We start from the raw sequence: 20,719 nt of genomic DNA, 5'->3' as shown, positions 1-20,719 counted from the left end.
AAAGTGCGTTCATCTTGAACGAACTAAGCATGCTAAGAAATATGTTAAACCAGCAGAACTCACACCTGCTTCACTCAAAGTCATGCTTGAAAAAGGCTTGATGTCCACTGAGCGGGGTGATAGGTGTGAAAAACTGGATACAGCTGCAAAAACTGCAAAGTGGACAGTGTTTTCCCCGTGAATTTTGGAGGGAAAGGACATTCACAACGATGTTTTTTTCTTCACTTTTCACATATGAAACAGACAACTGTGTCAGTTTAGACGGACAAGGGCCACCTTTGATGCTGTTGTAGGAAAGTGGAATTGTCAGTGTAAGGGAAGCAAAAAATCACATCGATGTATTCACCGAATGATGGCAATGTGGTGGATTTTCCAAGAGTCACCAGGCACTTTAATGCCCACCTCCGATGAGCAGGCAGAGGACGCTGAGGATTTGGAAAGTCACGTGATGGATGATGACATATGATGTACACCACGCAGTGTCACCACCCAAAAAATATGTGCCATGACGGACTATATTCATACCCAGAAGCGCATCCCACCCCTAAAAGAATTGTCATTAAACCTTCGAACTCAGGAAGAGACTCCATCCACAACCCTTGTTCCTTTGGAAACAAACCATCCCTACTGTCCAGGGCCGACTCCTCCAGAACTGGGGCTTCCAAAAGTGGTGACAACACAAGCCACTGTGTATGGCATTGACTACGTAAAAAAAGGTAAATGTGCAATTCTTTTCCTTATTTTAGTATGAAATGAATGAAAACATTGCTTTACCATTTAGTGTCATGTTATATTGTCGATTACAACATGTTTTTGTTCATGCAGGTTCTTTGTTCAACTAATATACAACATGAACTGATGAAAATGTTTTTGATCGGTAGGCGTCTCAGTTGCTGTAAAAGAATGCCCAGGATGCAGTAACATTGTGCGATTCCAAGAGTATTCTTCTAGATTCCACAACTGCAACAACTCTGTGCTCCTCACTCTGCCGTCGTGTGAGCTTCTACTGTCAGGATTAGCGGTAGGGCAACTTCCAAAAGAGATAATTTTCAAACAAAAATCAAATCTCAACATGTCTGTGACACTTTTCAGTTTTAGACTCTTTGCACAAACAACTGAGCTGAAATGTATTTCTATGACATTGTTGGTGTGTTTTTTGACAGAACAAGACAACAAGTGGACGCATGCTGGACACCTTGAACTTTTTCAGCGACAATCGCTACCACCATCAAACTATAAGAAGAGCTTTTCATCACTTCCTGTCACTTACAGACTTTGGCTTTCAGTTTTCATGCTACCAGTATGGTTACCACCCACCTGTGTTAATAGCGGATGCCAACTGGAAATTGGCATTTGATATCCCATGTAATACATACATTTTTTAAGTTCTTCCTTTTTTTTTGTTCTTTTTATAATAGCAATTTGCATAAACTCCAGAATGTTGTATTTCTGTACATCACAGAAACAAAGATGTAAAAGCTGTTTGGCAGCAAACTGTGCAAAAACCAGGATTTGTGTCATAAAAACTTTTGGCCACGACTGTTCAACCTAAACAACACGTGCCATTAAGTAGCTCCACGTTTGTGGGCATTCTCTGTTATTCTTAAAGAAGGTGTCGGAGACGGGCAACTCAGTCAGACAGCGCGGGTCTCTTTATTCATTCATCTCACAGCTTAGGACAGCCAACTACAAAAGACCTCGACCAAATGTGGAGTCCTAAATTTATACTTTTTGTCCCTGGGCTACTCCCACAGTCCTTTGATAAAAGTGGAGAGAGGATGGGGTGATGTTTACACTTCTCAATATGGTCAACGCACCCTCCAGCCCAGAGGTCGACGAGCCCTGTTATCCCTATAGAGCTCCGGACCCCACGTGACTCTCAGTTAGTGGACGCCATTTTGGCATGCAAAAAAGGTAAACAAACACGGATGTAACCATGAACATGAACGGGATCCGCTTGGATTTTACTTCGTCGGAGTTTACTTCACACTTTAAAACAGAAGAAATCGTTTTATATAGTCAGAAATTAAATAGACTAAACATCTCCGACCCTTAACGTGACCCTGGGATACTTTTTAAAAATGCCAGAAGCTGTCGGAGCGGGCTTCTTACCGGCACAACACCGGACCTGACCGGGGAACCCCTTGGGATTTACCCGGAGGAGCTGGCTCCGGCGGCTGGGGAGAGGGAAGTCACGCTACTGCCCCCGCAACCCGACTCCGGATACGCGGATGAAAATGGATGGATGGATGGACAAATAACAGATTTACACGTAAGTAGTCTCGGTGAGACAGATAATAGCAATCCAAAGTGCTTTTTATGTGTGATCTGACAATTGATCAACCATTGCTTAAAAATTAAATACAGCTTAGCCGGTTAATTGCTGTCATCATAAAACACGGAAACGGCAGCACGCAGAACTCACGAGGCAACGTTTTACGTGATGTTTACTTGTTGCTATGAGTAATAAGACAGAAAAAGCTACGCCAAAATAAGTTTAGGAAGCCCACTAAGAATCATAATAAAAGCATTTAAAATAAATACCAACACAGTTGAGGAAACATTGGTTTAAGTACCTGATATGAAGCGGTCGCTGCATAAGCGAAAACCTTTACTCTCGGGATCCCACAGCTTCATTTTCGCCCGGTCACTAGGGCGTTTTATTATAATGATCCAACGTTTGCGGCACTCCGGATCTTAAGGAATCCTGTAGATGACTCATTCCTTATGTCGTCCGCGTCTGTTCTGCATCCTGGGGCACAACAGGAATCTACCATATTTCCCGTTTGATTGAGTTTTCTGACAATAACAAATAGTCCTGCTGCTGGCTTCTGCATGCCAATATGGCGCCGTTTCGATTTGAACTGTTGCATGCCGGGAGAAGTGACGTCAACTCCCGGAGCTCTATATGATCCGAGGGCTCAAGGTTTACTGGAGCTGGTTTACACAAGTTGGACTGAAACACAGAACACAGCTTTTGGCTCCTACAGTCTCAGTAAGCTTTTAACCTAAGGACTCATAATTCAACTCAATATATGTTGTAGATGACCTCTTGACCTTTTTGGCGACAACACGTTTTTCCAAAATATGTTCGTTACAAGTTTTAAATCGTAAAATATTTGAAGGATTAATTTTTGTCAAAAACTTCTGAATACTTTAATTTCTGTTTTTTCTAGTGGGGACCTTTAAAAGACCTGATCCTGACTGTGCTTCAGACAAACACCTAGAGGTTGACATTGTTAAGGCATGGAATGATCTGGACAAGTCATTTATAGCAGAGGGCCTCTTATCAGGTATGTATGAATTTGAAGTCTGTAACGTTATGGATACAAATACAAATTAAATAAGGAACATAATTCAAGTACAAGAAAGACCATTTAAAGTTTTAAGTTAGGTTTCTCTATTTGATGGCCTACAATTTTTTGTTGAAGGAACAACTTTGGGCAACCCATACAGTACATCAACTCACCACTCAACTTTGGCGCCCTGGATGGGGGAACACACCAGAGTGGGAACCATCCTTCCTAAAACAGAGTGCAAAAAAGCGTTAACAAAGACTACAGAACATAGAACTCAACCCATAAAGGAAATAAATGAGGACATCATACTGCAAATCTTGGACTCCAAAAAGGTTAATTGATATAATTATTGCTTTATGCACTTTCAATATCTTCAGACAATCTTTTGTCCATATTTAAATATGTAAATTCTCTGTTTCCAGTGTCCTAAAAAGGATCTCCAGGATGCTTGTCTTGCTCTGGGTGTCTCCTCTGAAGGGTCCATAGCAGATTTGACAAACAGACTTCAGGAGCTGTTGAATTTCAAAGATGTTTACTCAAAGCTTTTCGTAAAACTACAAAAAGCTGGTGGTGAGTTAACTTTTGAAATAATATTCATTTGTTGGCGTTGTTATGGAAGTTTTTCCCATAACAACACAATATATTAAATGTTTCCATCACGTGCGTTAACACAATTTACATGTTTTTGGTTGAAACTGCAGATGGTGTTCTCCATTTCTCATGCATGCATGGAGTTGTCTATCATGTCAACTTCCTCTTCTGGATGGAGTCTGCAAGAGACCACTGTGACGGACTGCTCAGTTTCAAAAGATTCCCGACATGTTACATATCTGATGTAGCTGGACAGGTCGCACGTCACACTAACAACCGCACAAATCAACTATTTTTCAAGCTGCATGATGGGAGACTCTGTTCACCTACCCAGGACAATACAAATAAAGCAAAGACCAAAGAACTACAAGCTGAAATGGATCGGGTAAAACAACTGAGATGTCCTTTGCCACAACAACCAGAGGCAAATGCGGAAAGAATGTCAGCTAAACATCCAGTCACAGGAACGTCTGAAAGGTTTTCTCTGTATGACAGGTTTCATCAAAAAAATCAAAAACGTCAAGAAGAAAAGCTGAGAAGCCTCAACATTTGCTCTACCCTCAGAAAAGAAATTAACTCTGCTGTAGCAGAACAGTTTGATCGTGAACTTGCCTCTGCGAGGTATTCATTGTGCCAAATGACTGAAACACATTTCAAGCAGACTCTCAGGGTCTTGATAGAATTGCACAATAACATAAACACCCAGCTCAAATCAGAAATGGAGACCCTGTGTAATGCCCCACTGTCTTTGGGATTGAGTGGCATGTTGGGACTGCAGCCTGCTGGTAATTTGATCAACAGGTAAAAGTAAATGATATTTATAAGGATTATTTGAAATGATGGAGGAATAATAACAGTTGTGTAATTTTTCAGTTGTTGGTTTTTATAACCTTGGTTACAACAAAGCAATAGAACACAATACTGAGTTGTCAACTAGGGCTGCAACAAACGATTATTTGGATAATCGATTAATCGGATGGGGTCTCGACACGATTAATCGATTAATCGGATTACATGGGGAAATTTGTAAACTGCTAGGGAAATGTTATTTCTCTCCTTCCTTCACTTTATTTAACACAACATTATTAGAAAACAGTTCAATAGCAGAAAAACAACATGCCATCACCTAAATTGTCTTATAAGGTGTATAGACAGAGACCCTAAGCTACATCTATCTGTGACCTAAAATGCTTGGTCCAAGTTAAACAGCTTAAGGGCAATTCTCATCTGTTTTGTTTGATCTCATCTGTAGACATTTATTATAACGGGGGATGTCAAACAACTAATTTTTAAATGTAATTAAACATAGGCTGTGAATTAATCAAAATTGATCACTATTTCCAAAAATGACTGAAAAAATAAGTTGTCACACACTCCATGGAAACTTTCAGAGAATCCACAAATAGTGGCTTTCAAATGGTTTTGTTACTTTTTGCAAGTTTAGAAAAGCAGCAGATGAGACAGCATGTCTGATAATTTAGTTTTTCATCTGATAATAATAGAACATGTCAGTAATGTCTGAGGGGCTTTTATAAACACTGTATAACTAATACTCCTGGAGAGGGTATGAATTACACAGAGGCTTCTGGGGAGCCCAGTTATCGGGGGGGTGGGGGGGTGGGGTGGGGGGGCATTTTGCCTTGGCCCCCAAAATGTCTTGAAACGGCCCTGGGTGTGGGACTGACTTTTGAAGGTGATCTGAATAGTATCAAATTTATAAATATTACATGTGTGTAACTTATTGTTTTATAGGTAAAAACGTGTAGTGGAGGTAAATCTACCTACATTTTACTTTTCAACACTTTCTTTTGTTTTCTTGTTTTTATTTAAATATTTTCCTGTCCTGTCTGTCTCTCATCTTCCTGCATCTCCTCTTAATTCTCCAGAAAAACTGCTGCCTGGATTCTTACTTTTTCACCTCATCAGTTACTTCTGAGCAGATAAAGGGATCTCCTGACTGCAAAGCGCAGAGCGCGTTTTCGATGCTGCGTGAGGTGACATCACCGCAGCACAGGTGATGAGCTCCGCAGTAGCAGAGCGCTGCAGGCACAAATAAGACAGAAAATAGACAACATGTGCGGACATGAACGATCGTGTGCTAATTATAGTTTTTTGGTTGCGCCACTTTGAGAATGGACAGTGCGCCGGAAGCAGCTGCCTGGATCGCTGCGCGACAATGCGCTGTGCTGCTCTCTGCTCAAAAGAGTCCAAAAAATGATATAATATAGAAAACTTTTTTCCGGTTCCCCTGGATGTGTAGGATATCCAGCTCCCCCATAATTCGATCCCTGCCCCTGGATGAAAAGCCGGACATTTTCATCAATACAAGAACCCACAGTCCGGTCCGGACGCGCCGGACAGAGAGTGAAAAGTGGACACGTCCGGGGAAAACGGAACGTACGGTCACCATAGTCCTCATAAAGCGGGAAATTATAGATACAGTATTTTGCTCGTGCCCTGGGCCCTTTAGAGTTCGTGGGCCCTGGGCAATTGCCCAGTTAATCCGGCCTTGGGCGGAACCGGTTCGCAGCAGCGCGAGTCCCCCCGCTCATCTAATAAGCGTCGCGCTCACGACTTTAGACTCTTTTTTTACGAGTTTAGGGCATGTCTAGCCTGTGTAATAATCCGGGACTTGGATGAATCACTTTTGAAAAGTTTTTAATTTACCCGGACACAGAGTTCTCTCCTTCCTCGCTGATGATCCCGACATGCTTGCATTTAAGACGCTGCATCATCCCGTGCCATGCTAAGTCTGACCTAAACGTTGCAGGTAACGAATGTCTTCGCCTGATTTAACTGAAAATGCTCCCAAACTTTAAAAGTTTTTACTTTTTTGACTCTCGCTGCTTCTGCCATGTTCCTCTTCCAAACAACTGCCGGCTCTCCCTCGCGCTGATCTGCCGGCTCTCCCTCGCGCTGATCTGTCTGCGCGCAATGGCGGGCGGGAAGGGGGAGCGCTTTTGGAAGAGTTGTGCGACACAACGAATCGATGACGCAGTTCGTTGCCAACGCTTTTAGTAATCGATTTTCATCGAATTTATCGATTCGTTGTTGCAGCCCTATTGTCAACACAGTGCTATTAATGAAAATATGATTTTGAAATCATTCTAAGTTCTACAACTTTTCTGTTTCAGGCATGGAAACGCACCCATCCAATATGGAGAGCTCTGCCTGCATCAAAAATGATACAAATGTGACATCCTCTTTTGTTGCCCAGAGATATATTGTGGATGAAAACAACAACAAGGTAAATTTAAAAAATATAAATGATTTTTCTACCTATTTGGTTTACGCACAGCCTTCAGACCTGCGGAGAAAAAAACCTACAAGATGCAGAAAAAAAGGATAAACCTCCAACCTTAATATTGTTAGCAATAAATGCAGCAAAACTTAACTTTCATGACCCAAAAAAAAAAAAACATAAAAATGTTTCAATCAATCAGGAGAGCAGGAACAAATCTTTTTTCTGATTTTATTTTTTTTTTCAATTCAAACTATTTACAATTGTCTATTTTCATCACATTTAGCTTGTATTTCAAGTGGAAGTATCATCAGCTTTACACGTTAGCTGTTCCTGTGTGCTTACTAACCTTCTAAGAAAATTGCCAAATAATTCACATGAAGTAGACTTGTTATTCATTATCTGAATTTATCTGATTAGTTTGAAAAACTAAATGTTTTGTTCAATTAGGTTTTCAGAATATCACTAGTTTACTTGTACTTTTAAAAATATATGCTGATGTACTGAAATACAGAGAAATCAACTTGTGAATACAATGCATGTTAATAGAGTAAGTATAGCATTTTCAACATAAGCACATTCACACATGGAAAGTATCAATGTAAATAAATCGTATGGCTGTAACTCTGCTGTACTTTCATTGTGTAGAAGTAGCTCACGGGCCAATAAAGGTTGGAGAACCCTGCAATAAATCGTTCAGCCTTAGTGGATGCTTAAAAGATTATTTAAAGTTTTCTTTCGACTAAATCTTCATTTACAGAGCTCTCAAGCAAAAGGCTTCTGTCCTTTGTGGACTCTTATGTGACCGTTGAAATTTGTCTTTCGGGTAAATCTTTTTCCACAGAACTCACAGGCGAAAGGCTTCTGTCCTGTGTGGACACTCATGTGTCTGTTCAAAGTTGACATTCGGCTAAATCTCTTTGCACAGAACTCACAAACAAAAGGCTTCTGTCCTGTGTGGACACTCATGTGTATGTTTAAAGTTGACATTCGGCTAAATCTCTTTTCACAGAGATCACAAGCAAAAGGCTTCTGACCTGTGTGGACTCTCATGTGACTTTTTAAAGTTGACATTCGGCTAAATCTCTTTTCACAGAACTCACAAGCAAAAGGCTTGTGTCCTGTGTGGTCACTCATGTGACGGTTTAAATTACTCTTTTTGCTAAATCTTTTTCCACAGAGCTCACAAGCAAAAGGCTTCTGTCCTGTGTGGACACTCATGTGACTATTTAAAGTTGACTTTAGGCTAAATCTTTTCCCACAGAGGTCACACGCAAAATGATTCTTTCCTGTGTGGACTCTCATGTGAATATTTAGAGTTGACTTTAGGCTAAATCTTTTTCCACATTGCTCACAAGCAAAAGGCTTCTGTCCTGTGTGGACACTCATGTGACGGTTTAAATAACTCTTTTCGCTAAATCTTTTTCCACAGACCTCACAAGCAAAAGGCTTCTGTCCTGTGTGCACACTCATGTGACTTTTTAAAGTTGACATTCGGCTAAATCTCTTTTCACAGAACTCACAAGCAAAAGGCTTCTGCCCTGTGTGGACCCTCATGTGACGTTTTAAAGTTGACTTCACGCTAAATCTCTTTTCACAGAGCTTACAAGCAAAAGGCTTCTGTCCTGTGTGGACACTCATGTGTCTATTTAAATGGGTCTTTTGGCTGAATCTCTTTTCACAGAGCTCACAAGCAAAAGGCTTCTGTCTTGTGTGGACTCTCATGTGACTGTTTAAAGTTGACTTTTGGCTAAATCTTTTTCCACAGAGGTCACACGGAAAAGGCTTTAGTCCTGTGTGGACTCTCATGTGAATGTTTAGAGTTGACTTTCCGCTAAATCTTTTTCCACAGAGCTCACAGGGAAAATGATTCTGTCCTGTGTGGACTCTCATGTGACTGTTTAAAATTGTCTTTTGGCGAAATCTTTGTCCACAGTGCTCACAGGCAAAATGTTTCTGTTTTGTGTGGACTCCTGTGTGTTTGTTTAAAAGTGTCCCATTGCTATAGGATTGAAACCTGGCAGCATCAGTCTCTTTATTCAAATGGAGATGCTCTCCCTCCATACTAGACCAGAGTTTCTCCTGTTCCTCCTTTTTGTGGAGAAAATCTAGGTGCTGGTGGTTGACATGAGCACTCTGTTCTTCTGAAGCTTCTTATTTAACCAGAACCACCTGTTGAAAATCTGTAGGAAACACAGAAACATTTTGTGAATTACAGACACCTGTAACTTTGTTTTACACATATGACATTTGTATTATTTCTTTAAACTGACAGTAGAATGAAATGTATTTACAATTGTAAACTGAACTTTGAGCCTTTAAAAGTCATATGAGCCTTAATTGTCTCATGAGCCCTGACAAACGCTAAATAAAAGACGGATATTCACGCCTCTTATATAAAGATCTATTGTTCCCACTCGACTAGGACATTAAATTCACTGAGCTGCATGCTGACTAGACTGTTTACCCCTTATGGCCTGGGAATTGTGTGTGTGTGTGTGTGTGTGTGTGTGTGTGTGTGTGTGTGTGTGTGTGTGTGTGTGTGTGTGTGTGTGTGTGTGTGTGTGTACTGGCATATCTTATGTATGCTGCGAGGACACATTTTTGACTTTTCACCTCTAACATGGGGACATGTTAAAATTGTGAGGACATTTGACAGATTATCACAGTAAAAAAAACATCTACTTTAGTTTTAGAAGCATGGGGTGAATTAACTTTTAGTTGAGGTTAGGGTTAGGAATACAACAACATTAGTTCCTTAAATGAAATGGTAATCAGGAGAACTGGGAAACTTCCCGGTGACCTGCCATTAATCTGGCCCACTCAGTGATCGTCATTCATGACATGCTTGATATCTAAATGAACAATTCGTCATGTGGCTAATCGGGCCTGTATTGGCGCATTCACATCAGGGGCAGCACAGACCGGACTGCGTCGCGTCGGTCCGGGTCCCGCACCAGTAGGTTTTGTTTACACACACTTCTTAGGAACGGAGAAATCTCCAAGCTAGCGGGCGGAGCTAAAGACACGCAAAATACAGACATGAAAACGGGTCAAGGGTGAAAAAGGTTAGACTCCACACTGAAAAAAGTAGCCGCACACACACACACACACACACACACACACACACACACACACACACACACGAAAATCCCGCGCATGCCTGTTTGCGCACCTCAGGTCTCCGCACCGGAGCGGAGCAGTTGTAGAGCGGGTACAGTATAATTTGAGTTCGGAAGCGAGCGGCAGCGGGGGCGGAGATAGTGGAATTTTGGGGTAACTCGGCGTTATGGTGTGTGACGTACGCTACTCAGCGCTGATTGGCTGGGTTAGAATTCTCAGCAGGTGGGGTTATTTGCAGTGTTGGGCAAGTTACTTCAAAACTGTAATGCATTATTTATTACTTGTTACACTAATTTTAAAAGGACTTTATGGAGTTTTGAATTTTTATGCTCGCGATTGCCCCCTCAGGCCAAAAGCGTAATGGCAGCTTCAATAGTAGGCTCGTGCACGAGGCGCGCATGCTGTACGTGCACACTCCTTAATGAAAATAACAGCTGAGACAGTCCCTTGTGTGTGTGTGTGTGGTCCGGAGGACAGAGGACAGGAGAACACGCAGCTAATTAATTGAATAATTTGGTTCTGTACCTTTCTCTTCAGCACAGCTGACAAAGGTTTATGATGGGTCAGTCCTCCTGCATGCTCAGTTCATTCCCTTCCCTTGCTTGAAAAATTGTTCCAAAATGAAAGTTGAACCCACATCTTTTTATCTATGAATTCAATGCCATTCGGCGAGTCTCAAATAAAAATTTTGGCATCTTACTGTAAAAAAATATACCATTAATGTAAAAAAAATTTCTAAAAAAACTATGTTCACATCCAGAATCGAACCCGGATCTTCTGCACAAAAGTCCGACGTCTTACTTGGTAAGCTACAGCACCACTAAGGTCCTTTGTATCCGTAACATTTATATCCTTGATGACACCTGAAACAACGTTCAAAGAACTGTTTGGAGGACTATGCCTGAGTGTGAACGTGCATGAAGCAGCCTGCTCGACCCGAGCAACTCTCTTTTTCTGTGATTTTACAGAAAAACAGGCAATCACAGTAAAAATGCCAGGGCTCATTCTACAGGACCAGGGCATTGCAGGAGAATGTATGAAGAAGACATTTATTATTTCTATACATGTTTTGGCTGTCAAACTTCCATAATGCCCCTTTAAAGTAATTCATTACATTACAATATTACTGATTTTCAAATGTAAGGCATTATACTACTTTTGCATTACTTTAAGTTACTTTCACCAAAACAACTTCAATATGAATCTAGTAATATGACGCTCAATGAGCTAATGACATATATGTGGAAAGTGATGTGGTATCTGAGCTCGGATTGCTGTTAAAAACAGTCAGATATAATAACAGTCAGTGTTTCCCTTACATAGGCGTAGCCGTGGCGGCCCCCCACGGCTGAAATCCCAGCGCCACGCCTACAAGATCCCGTTTTATAGATTTAAAAAAAAAATTTTAAATGCTGTTTCCCGAAGAAGCAGCGGGAACTACTCTGTTGTCGCTTATGATCACAGCCGGCAGGCAGCAAGGAGGAGGAGGCAAGGCAGGGTGGTTACAGCTAGGGATGTGCCGGATACTCATTTCAGACGAGTATCCGGTACGGATTAAGCAATTTTGACGAATACGAGCATGAAACGAGTAAAACTCGTAAATATCTGTAATCGTGCTGAAGAAAAATCCTCATTGGGTAACTGCCTGTCTTCCAGCTCTGTGATTGGCCAGTCACATAGAGCACCCGCCCCTCTCTACACACAAAACTCTGCAGCAGTATCTTGGGAAGACCATTTCGAAGAGGCCAACGAGCGAAAGAGGAAGCTCAGTTCAGCCCACACACACACACACACACACACAGACAGTAACGGATCTCAGCGCTTGCTTCACTGTTGCTCACGTTTCTTCAGTGCTCCCTAGGTTTTCTTCAGCTCGCCTCTTTTTCAGTTTAATGTTTAAAGTTACTTTTTTCGTAACGCACGTGGTGCATTTGACAAGACCGAGCTGAAAACGGCTCGTGCTGAGTCGGTCACTGCCTCCGCTCCGGTTTTTAAAATTTATTTGAACTCTCTCCTTCTCTCTCTCTCTCACACACACACACACACACACACACACACACACACACACACACACACACACACACACACACACAAGCACCTCAGTCAACATTGTTTTGTTTAACTGTGTGTGGGAAAAATGCCAACAATGTTAGGAAAAAATCAGTTTAATCAAATTAAAATGAAATGGTTCTAGTATTTCATAATTCCTAGTTCCTGCTGCATGAGTTCAGATGTATTAATTCATGCACTTAAATATTAATGTTCTGATTTTTCTGAAAAACTGGTTCTGTAATAGTGCCAACTCACCAGCTGAGGCTGCACCTGGCGGTAAGGCGTTTCCTGTTTCCTGTTTTCAGTGTTGCACTACGTGTAGCTGTTTGGTGTTTGGGGCTAGCTAAAGCTGATTTAATTTCTCTGTACTATAGGGCTGTAGCGAAGCCTCGACGAAGTCGACGGCTCGATTCTAAAAATTTGTCGACGTCAGATCCGGAAGTCGACGCACCGCGCCCACTTGTTGCATCCCCAGGAGTTTGTGAATAGAGGAGGAATCTGCCTGTTTTTCCTCTAGCTCGCCCTCTTCTCCGCCTTCACTAACATCTCCGCCAAATACCGAAGACCCGGAACAACGTCCGTCCACTACTAGATTATTTTCCTGTTTTGCCCCTTCGTCTCCCGGCAACGGACAACAACTTCCGGGGTCAGATGCGCTGCTTCGTGTCTATCGCAGATGTAGAAAATCACCGGGAGCGCTTCTCCCTTCATTAAGGAGCTTCTTTCAGACATGAGGAGAGCTGTTTTGGTGGTAGCAGTCTCTCCTCCGTGCTGGTCTGTTTGCTGCTGGGTGTTTTTGGTTTATTTAAACTTGGTAACTTGAACTTAATGTTGGTAAAGCTACTGTTAGCATCTTCGCTAACAGCTTCTTGCGTTGGGATAAGCTGTTACGTTTTGGTTTAGAGTTCATCTTTTTTGTGGTGTAGATCTCCCTTTTATTACATTTAGAGTGTTGTGGGTTTTCGGTTTAGTGCAAAATACCACCTGAGTTTGGTTTAACCCGTAACACCACTCGCCTCACGCACATAAGTGACCAAAACAAAGCAGCATGGAGACACTCCATCTTCTACCACCTCTCAGGCAGCAGCCTGCACTCCCAAGTTCTACATGTCACCAGAACATAACCAACTGCAACACAATAAAAGCATGGAAGGCCTGTAGTGTTTATTCTCTTACAGTAAGAATTTATCAATTTTTTTGAGGAATTTGAGATTTTCTGGTTTTTGTTAATTGTGCAATAGAAAAATAATCATTAGATTAATTTTCTAAATAGTCATTAGAATAGTCGACTATTCGATAAAATAATCGTCAGAATAATCGTTTTAAAAATAATCGTTTACCCCCAGCCCTACTGTACTAGGATATCTCTGTTATTGTAGCACTAAAGCACGCTAAAACACACATTTTCTGCTGTTCCACCTAGCTTTTAGGGAACCATTTGAGTTTGCACGCAGTTTATTTGGTACTGAACAGTTAGCTCGTCCAGTTAGCTTAGCCTCAGCACGGCTATGGCTACTTCTGTCTCTGCTTCTCCGTCTCCTATCTCTTGCTCTCTGTGTTAGATGTTTAGTTACTCCTCTGCCTCCTTTAGTGATAATGGTACGTGTGATAAATGTAGCATTTTTGTAGCTTTGGAGGCGAGAGTGTCGGAATTGGAGTCCCGGCTCCACGCTGTTGAAAACACCGTAAACAGCCATAGCTACTTAGCTAGTGCGGGGCTAACTAGCTCAGAGCCACCCCATAGCGGTCCTCCAGCAGAAGAACCCGAGCAGCCGGGACTTCAGGCCGGCTGGGTGACGGTATGCAGGAAGCATAGAACCCAGCCCGTGGGCCACCACCAACCCGTCCACGTTTCTAATAGATTTTCCCCGCTCAGTGACGCACCCACTGACAAGCCGACTCTGATCATTGGCAGCTCCATAGTCAGAAACGTGGCATTAGAGACTCCAGCAACCATAGTTAAATGTTTACCTGGGGCCAGAGCGGGCGACATTAAATCTTATCTGAAACTGCTGGCTAAGGATACGCGTAAATAGAGTAAGATTGTTATTCACGCTAGCGGTAACGACACCCGATTACGCCAATCGGAGGTCACTAAAATTAATGTTGCTTCGGTGTGTAAGTTTGCCAAAACAATGTCGGACTCCGTAATTTTCTCTGCCCCCCTGCCTGATCGGACCAGTGACGACATGTTTAGCTGCATGCTGTCCTTCAACCGCTGGTTGTCTAGGTGGTGTCCTGAAAACAACGTGGGCTACATTGATAATTGGAAAACTTTTTGGGGAAAACCTGGTCCGATGCGGAGAGACGGCATCCATCCCTCTTTGGATGGAGCAGCTCTTCTTTCTAGGAATATGGCCAGTTTTATTAGTCCTCCATGACAACCCAGGGTCCAGACCAGGAAGCAGAGTCGTAGTTTAACCCACCCCTCTGCAACTTCTGTACTGTTACCCACCCACTACCCCATAGAGACAGTGTCCTGCCCACGGCCAAAATCACACAGATTAAATATCAGGCTTAATAAAGCAAATCATGGAAATCTCATAAATATTAGAACAAATTCAACTGAGCAGAAAACTAGAAAAATTAAATGTGGGTTGTTGAACATTAGATCCATTTTTTCTAAGACTTTGTTAGTTAATGACTTGATTTGCGATAATCAGATCTCTTTGCTCTCTCTCACAGAATCCTGGCTGCAGTAAGAGGACTATGTTAGCTTAAATGAGTCGACTCCTTCAAATTATTTAAATCATCATATTGCTCGAAGTACAGGGCGAGGAGGAGGAGTGGCAACCATTTTTCATTCGGACTTATTAATCAGTCCCTTACCAATTAATAGCTACAGTTCGTTTGAACACCTTATTCTTAGTTTTCCTAATCCAGATTGCAAAGCTGTAAAACCACTCTTGTTCATAGTTTTATATCGTCCACCAGGCCCTCACTCTGAGTTTTTGGATCAGATCTCTGATTTTTTATCTGATTTGGTGCTAAATACTGATAAGGTCATTGTAGTGGGGGATTTTAATATTCATGTGGACATTGAAAATGATAGCCTCAATGTAGCCTTTAGTAATATCTTAGATTCAATTGGTTTTACTCAAAGAATACATAGCTCCACCCACTCCTGCCATCATACATTGGACCTTGTGCTGACTTATGGCATTGAGTGTGAGGAAATAACAATCTTTCCACATAATCCAGTCCTCTAAGACCACTTTCTGATAACCTTTGAGTTTTTTATAACTGAGTTCTCGAGACATGAAAGTAAATTTCACTATAGTCGGTCTCTATCTGACAACGCAGTTGCGTCTTTTAAATCAACTGTTCCATCTTTACTGTCCTCAGCATCTCAGAGGCATGTAGCAGAGGGCAATATTTTCAGTTCTAGCCCCTCACAAATTGATGCCTTAGTTCATCATGTTAATTCCTTTTTACGTGTGGCATTAGATGATGTAGCCCCTTTAAAAAAGAAAGTAATTAGGGACAGGAAGTTGGCTCCCTGGTTTAATTCTCATTTACGAGCCTTAAAACAAAACTCTAGGAAATTGGAGAGAACATGGCGCTCTACGCACCATGAGGAGGCCTACCTATCCTGGAAAAATAGTCTTGTGCTTTATAAAAATAAGCTTCGACAAACTAGAACTGCTTATTTTTCAGCATTAATTGAGGAGAATAAGCAAAATCCTAAATTTCTTTTCAGTACAGTTGCTAAACTTACACAGAATCATAGCTCTGAGCCATCTATTCCCTTAGCCCTCAGCAGCAATGACTTCATGGGATTTTTACAAGTAAAATTAATTCTATTAGAAACAAAATCTTTAGCATCCTCCCTAATGCGATTTCTTCTTCCTCAGTAAGTGAGGCAGCTTCAGAGGTGACTGTAGAACCTCATCTGTGCTTGAACCGTTTTGATCCAGTTGAGCTTTCAGAGTTATCAAAAATATTAGCTTCATCTAAACCTTCAACTTGCATTTTGGATCCAATCCCAACCAAATTATTTAAAGATGCATTTCCTTTGGTTACTGCCCCCATTCTAGATATAATCAATCTATCCTTAGTAAATGGGTATGTACCACAAGATTTTAAGGTTGCTGTAATCAAACCTTCACTTAAGAAGCCTTCTCTGTATCCAGATGACCCAATGAATTATAGACCAATATCTAACCTTCCATTTTTATCCAAAGTCCTGGAGAAAATAGTGGCCATCCAAGTATGTCAGCATTTAAACACCAAAGCCCCATTCCCACCTGTACCGGGTCGGCCCGGGCCGGGTAGCCCCAGTCGGCCCCAGCCTGGCCCGGTTGATTCCACACATCCTTGCCTTAAGCCCATGTGGGCTGATTCTACCCACCAATCAGAGGCTTGCTCTAATGGAAGGTGTGAATGGGCTGATTCTACCCACCAATCAGAGGCTTGCTCTAATGGAAGGTGTGAATTTGCTGTCAGCAGTGGGCGTGTTGGCCCTGGTCGGCCTGAAGCAGTACCCCTCGGGAAGAGGGCCGAGAATGAGCCTTGGTTGGCCCGGGAAAATTCCAGGCCACCCAGATATGTAAACAACCTACGCTACCCGGCCCGGGCCGACCCGGTACAGGTGGGAATGGGGCTCAATGCTCTGTTTGAGGAATTTCAGTCTGGTTTTAGAGAGTATCACAGCACTGAAACTGCGTTAGTGAGAGTTACAAATGATATTCTCATGGCCTCAGATAAGAATCTTGTGTCTGTTCTAGTCTTGTTAGATCTCAGTGCTGCCTTTGACACAGTTGAGCACAATGTTCTTTTAGAAAGACTTGAACATGTTGTAGGGATCAAAGGAATAGTGCTAGGCTGGTTTAAATCCTACCTGTCTGACAGATTTCATTTTGTAAACGTACATGACAAATCTTCTTCATACTCCAGGGTTACTTGCGGAGTACCACAGGGTTCAGTGCTTGGACCAATTCTTTTTACTATATATATGCTCCCAATTGGTAAAATCATTAGACAGCATGGGATAAACTTCCACTCCAACATGACTCCAACATGCCTACATCTAAATAGGATAGATTATCCAGAGTTATCTCTGTAGTTATGCTGCTATAGGCTTAGACTGCTGGAGGACACACTGACCACTTTTCACACTCTACTGCTTTATTCTACAGTCTGCACTTTAACTGTACTATTTTGTGCAATTTCAGCTGTCAACTTTATTTTCTCTGTAAGTGTTTCTCTCCCCAGAAGAAGCTACAACGACGTTCTGCTGAGCTGTGGTGGCCTCATGGAGGGGGCCATCGACTAGCACACTGCTGCTAACCACTAAAACATTCTCCCTCTCCTGATAATAACTTTTTTCTTTCCTTGACGTTGGATGTGCTACTACTAGTTTATCCGTTTAATTATAGATTCACTAGGATAAATACAATAAAGTTTATTTTCACCAAATAGAATATTTACTAAGACATCACAATATAACTATAGACACATTACTTGGTGTGTGTGTGTGTGTGTGTGTGTGTGTGTGTGTGTGTGTGTGTGTGTGTGTGTGTGTGTGTGTGTGTGTGTGTGTGTGTGTGTGTGTGTGTGTGTGTGTGTGCCTGCTCTGTCTTCTCGATCCCCAGTGAGTCGTGGAGGATGGCTGCTTATACTGAGCCAGGATTCTCTGGAGGTTTCTTCCTGTTAAAAGGGAGTTTTCCTCTCCACTGTCGCTTTATGCTTGCTTAGTATGAGGATTGCTGTATAGTCACTGACACTTGTCAGTGACTTGATGCAATTTGCTGAGTTCCTTATATAGGAAACATTATTTCTGATTGGCTTAATGAACTGTCCTGAATTGGAATGTTTATTATGTGAAGTGCCTTGAGACGACTCTTGTCGTGATTTGGCGCTATATAAATAAACTTGAATTGAATTGAATTCCTTTACTATTGTCATCAAAAATATTTAATCTCAATTCTGAGGCTGCTCTGTAAATAGTTAAACAATACACATATCAACTTCTGATCATTCCACATCAATTTCAGATTTAAAATAATGAATTGATGTAAACCACACAACCGCAGAAGGCAAAGTGTGTCCCCACTCCCTGTTCAGCTATTTTCCTGCACCAGATCTGGCTTTTACAGATGTTTCACACCTGTGTGAATAACACATCTGTCTAACAGAAAAACCACTTCTCCAACTCATTTACATATCTGAAAGGTGGCAGCCCTACCTGTGTCCATGCTGTCCAGGTCCAGGTGGTGAAGAACACACGATGAATCAGTCCCAGCTGATGGATGATCCTGAAGTGGTAGCAGGTTTTCTTTAGCCGTGTTTAGCTAACAGCTGCAATAGAAACAAAGCAGGAGAGCTGATTAAGATGCTGCTTCAGAACAACGCAGGAGACTAAAGATCCAACGTTTTGGTTCTGGCCAAAGGAACAGCAGCAGATCCAGAGGGCAGGAAGTCTAGAGAAAAGCTTTTCTCACCCACAACCTGATTCTGGAGCTCCGATTGTCAGGAAGACCGCAGAATATCTTCTCTGGTTCTGGAAAGAACTCCACCAAGTTGTTGAGGAGGAGAAGAAAGTTTCCACAGCCTGGTGAGAAGATTTCTGCAGCAGCAGCAGTTAGTCGCTTTAGCTGATCAACTCTCCCAGAGACTGAAGTGAAGACATTTTTACTGCAGAGCCTCAAATATTCTCCTCACACACCAGAACAAAAACAAGCTAGATCTGCTAGCAGCTTCCGGTTTCTGCTTTTTCCGGTGGTCGGTGACCAGCGTAAAGGTGCACTACCGCCACCTGCTGGAGCAGAATAAAACACACCTGTGTTCAGAATGGGACTAATAAACCTGACATCTAATATCAATTATTTTATGCAGTTTCGTCAAAAACCCTGACAAACAAGCAAATTATATTTTTATTTTATTTCAGACCAATTTAATTTTTTTCTTGAATTTATTTAACGGCAAGGCAGCTTTATTTATATAGTACATGTAATACACAGAGACAATTCAATTTGCTTTCCAGTTAAAAATGAAACCTTAAAATCAACTTGACAGCATCATTAAAATTCAAACTAATTAAAATTAGATGTAAAAATTAAAAAGAAAACAAAGGTATTACAGTGCAGAAATTACTGTGTAAGAACAAAGGCTGATGAATGTTTTCAATTTTGATTTAAACGTCACTAGAGTTGGGGGACATGTGAATGTCCTAGCTGTTCCTAGAACTGCACTTTTCTGGACTGAGGTGTCTGATGTTTTTCCTGGGATCTGCTTTAGCCTCTCCTCCAATTTTGGAGTTACTGCCCCAATGACCACGGTTACCACCGATGTCCTCACTCAAGTTCTTCTCTGAGGCCTGGTACCTCTCTAGTTTCTCAAGTTCCTTTTTCCTGATGTTGCATCACTTTGTATTGCCACATCCACCACAACGGCTGTCTTTTGTTGTTTGTCCACCACCACCAAGTCCGGTTGATTCTCCATCACCAATTAGTCTGGATCAGGACGTCCCAAAGGAGCTTGGCTGTCTTAGGGGGTGTTACCCACTTTCACCTTGGGGCTTCCAAGTCAAGTCAAGCCAAATTTATTTATATAGCGCCAAATCACGACAAGAGTCGTCTCAAGGCACTTCACATAGTAAACATTCCAATACAGGTCAGTTCATTAAGCCAATCATAAAAAAGTTTCCTATGTAAGAAACCCAGCAAATTGCATCAGTGACTTTACAGCAATCCTCATACTAAGCAAGCATTTAGCGACAGTGGAGAGGAAAACTCCCTTTTAACAGGAAGGAAACCTCCAGAGGATCCTGGCTCAGTATAAGCAGCCATCCACCACGACTCACTGGGGATCGAGAAGACAGAGCAGGCACACACACACACACACACACACACACACACACACACACACACACACACACACACATTTTAAGTGGGAGAACTTGCACAATCGGTGGCTGACTAAATACTTTTTTGCCCCACTGTATAAGTTGTTATTCTCAAAACCACATGCAGATGCTATCTCGCTGTGCTCTACCTCACCCGTTTGGATGTGAGATGTCCAGGAGCCGACGACCCCACTGCATCTGGTTCGTAGAGAAACCCCGATGCGACCAAATCAGTCCTCAGATGTCTCCGGGTCACGATAGATGAAACCGAGTGTCTTAAAAATAACTCTGAAGGAGTTTTGAGTCAGCTTGTTCTGCAGGAAACTAACTTGTTTCAGCTTCGCAGGTGCAAAAAAGGTTTAAGGTTTTGACAACGTGTCAAAATTCTTGTGGTTAGAGAAATTATGCAAAAGATGGCCGATCTAAAGCTTTTCCTCTAAAACACTCGAACTGTTGAGCTGTTCGAACTGTTTTGTCTGAAGTTGAACTCTGGGAAAAACCGGAGTAAAACTAGTTTTAACGGATTGATGTTATCTTGAATAGACAACCAGAAGTTGGCACGTTGAG

The 20,719-nt window shown here is 41.9% G+C and overlaps 3 protein-coding genes across 5 annotated transcripts in view; 1 reads left to right on the top strand and 2 right to left on the bottom strand.

The window, feature by feature from the left end:
- Positions 1-20,719, bottom strand: part of LOC129163068 (zinc finger protein 420-like) — a 348,176-nt gene that overhangs the window by 258,815 nt on the left and 68,642 nt on the right. The gene's annotated exons all lie outside the window — the stretch shown is intronic.
- On the top strand, positions 26-7,138 carry LOC129163069 (uncharacterized). 2 transcript variants are annotated; one of them, XM_070548334.1, is made up of 7 exons: positions 26-716; positions 882-1,021; positions 1,164-3,293; positions 3,432-3,631; positions 3,722-3,869; positions 4,001-4,691; positions 7,025-7,138. In XM_070548334.1, exons 4-7 carry the CDS (start codon positions 3,491-3,493, stop codon positions 7,074-7,076), a joined length of 1,032 nt encoding a protein of 343 aa, XP_070404435.1. In that variant the 5' UTR covers positions 26-716; positions 882-1,021; positions 1,164-3,293; positions 3,432-3,490; the 3' UTR covers positions 7,077-7,138. The 2 variants fall into 2 exon arrangements, with proteins under 2 accessions (XP_070404435.1, XP_054595991.2); XM_054740016.2 differs by having other exon boundaries at positions 26-3,293.
- On the bottom strand, positions 7,366-19,009 carry LOC107374398 (zinc finger protein 235-like). 2 transcript variants are annotated; one of them, XM_054740009.2, is made up of 3 exons: positions 18,750-19,009; positions 18,334-18,606; positions 7,366-9,314 (listed from the first exon to the last, which is right to left on the bottom strand). In XM_054740009.2, the coding sequence occupies exon 3, from the start codon at positions 9,193-9,195 to the stop codon at positions 7,897-7,899; it is 1,299 nt and encodes a 432-aa protein (XP_054595984.2). In that variant the 5' UTR covers positions 9,196-9,314; positions 18,334-18,606; positions 18,750-19,009; the 3' UTR covers positions 7,366-7,896. The 2 variants fall into 2 exon arrangements, with proteins under 2 accessions (XP_054595984.2, XP_054595983.2); XM_054740008.2 differs by having other exon boundaries at positions 18,494-18,606.

The sequence above is a fragment of the Nothobranchius furzeri genome, chromosome 2 (assembly GCF_043380555.1).
Source record: "Nothobranchius furzeri strain GRZ-AD chromosome 2, NfurGRZ-RIMD1, whole genome shotgun sequence".
NCBI classification, from domain to species: domain Eukaryota; kingdom Metazoa; phylum Chordata; class Actinopteri; order Cyprinodontiformes; family Nothobranchiidae; genus Nothobranchius; species Nothobranchius furzeri.
Note: the sequence above shows the minus strand (reverse complement) of the source record. Positions and strands in the feature narration are given on the sequence as shown.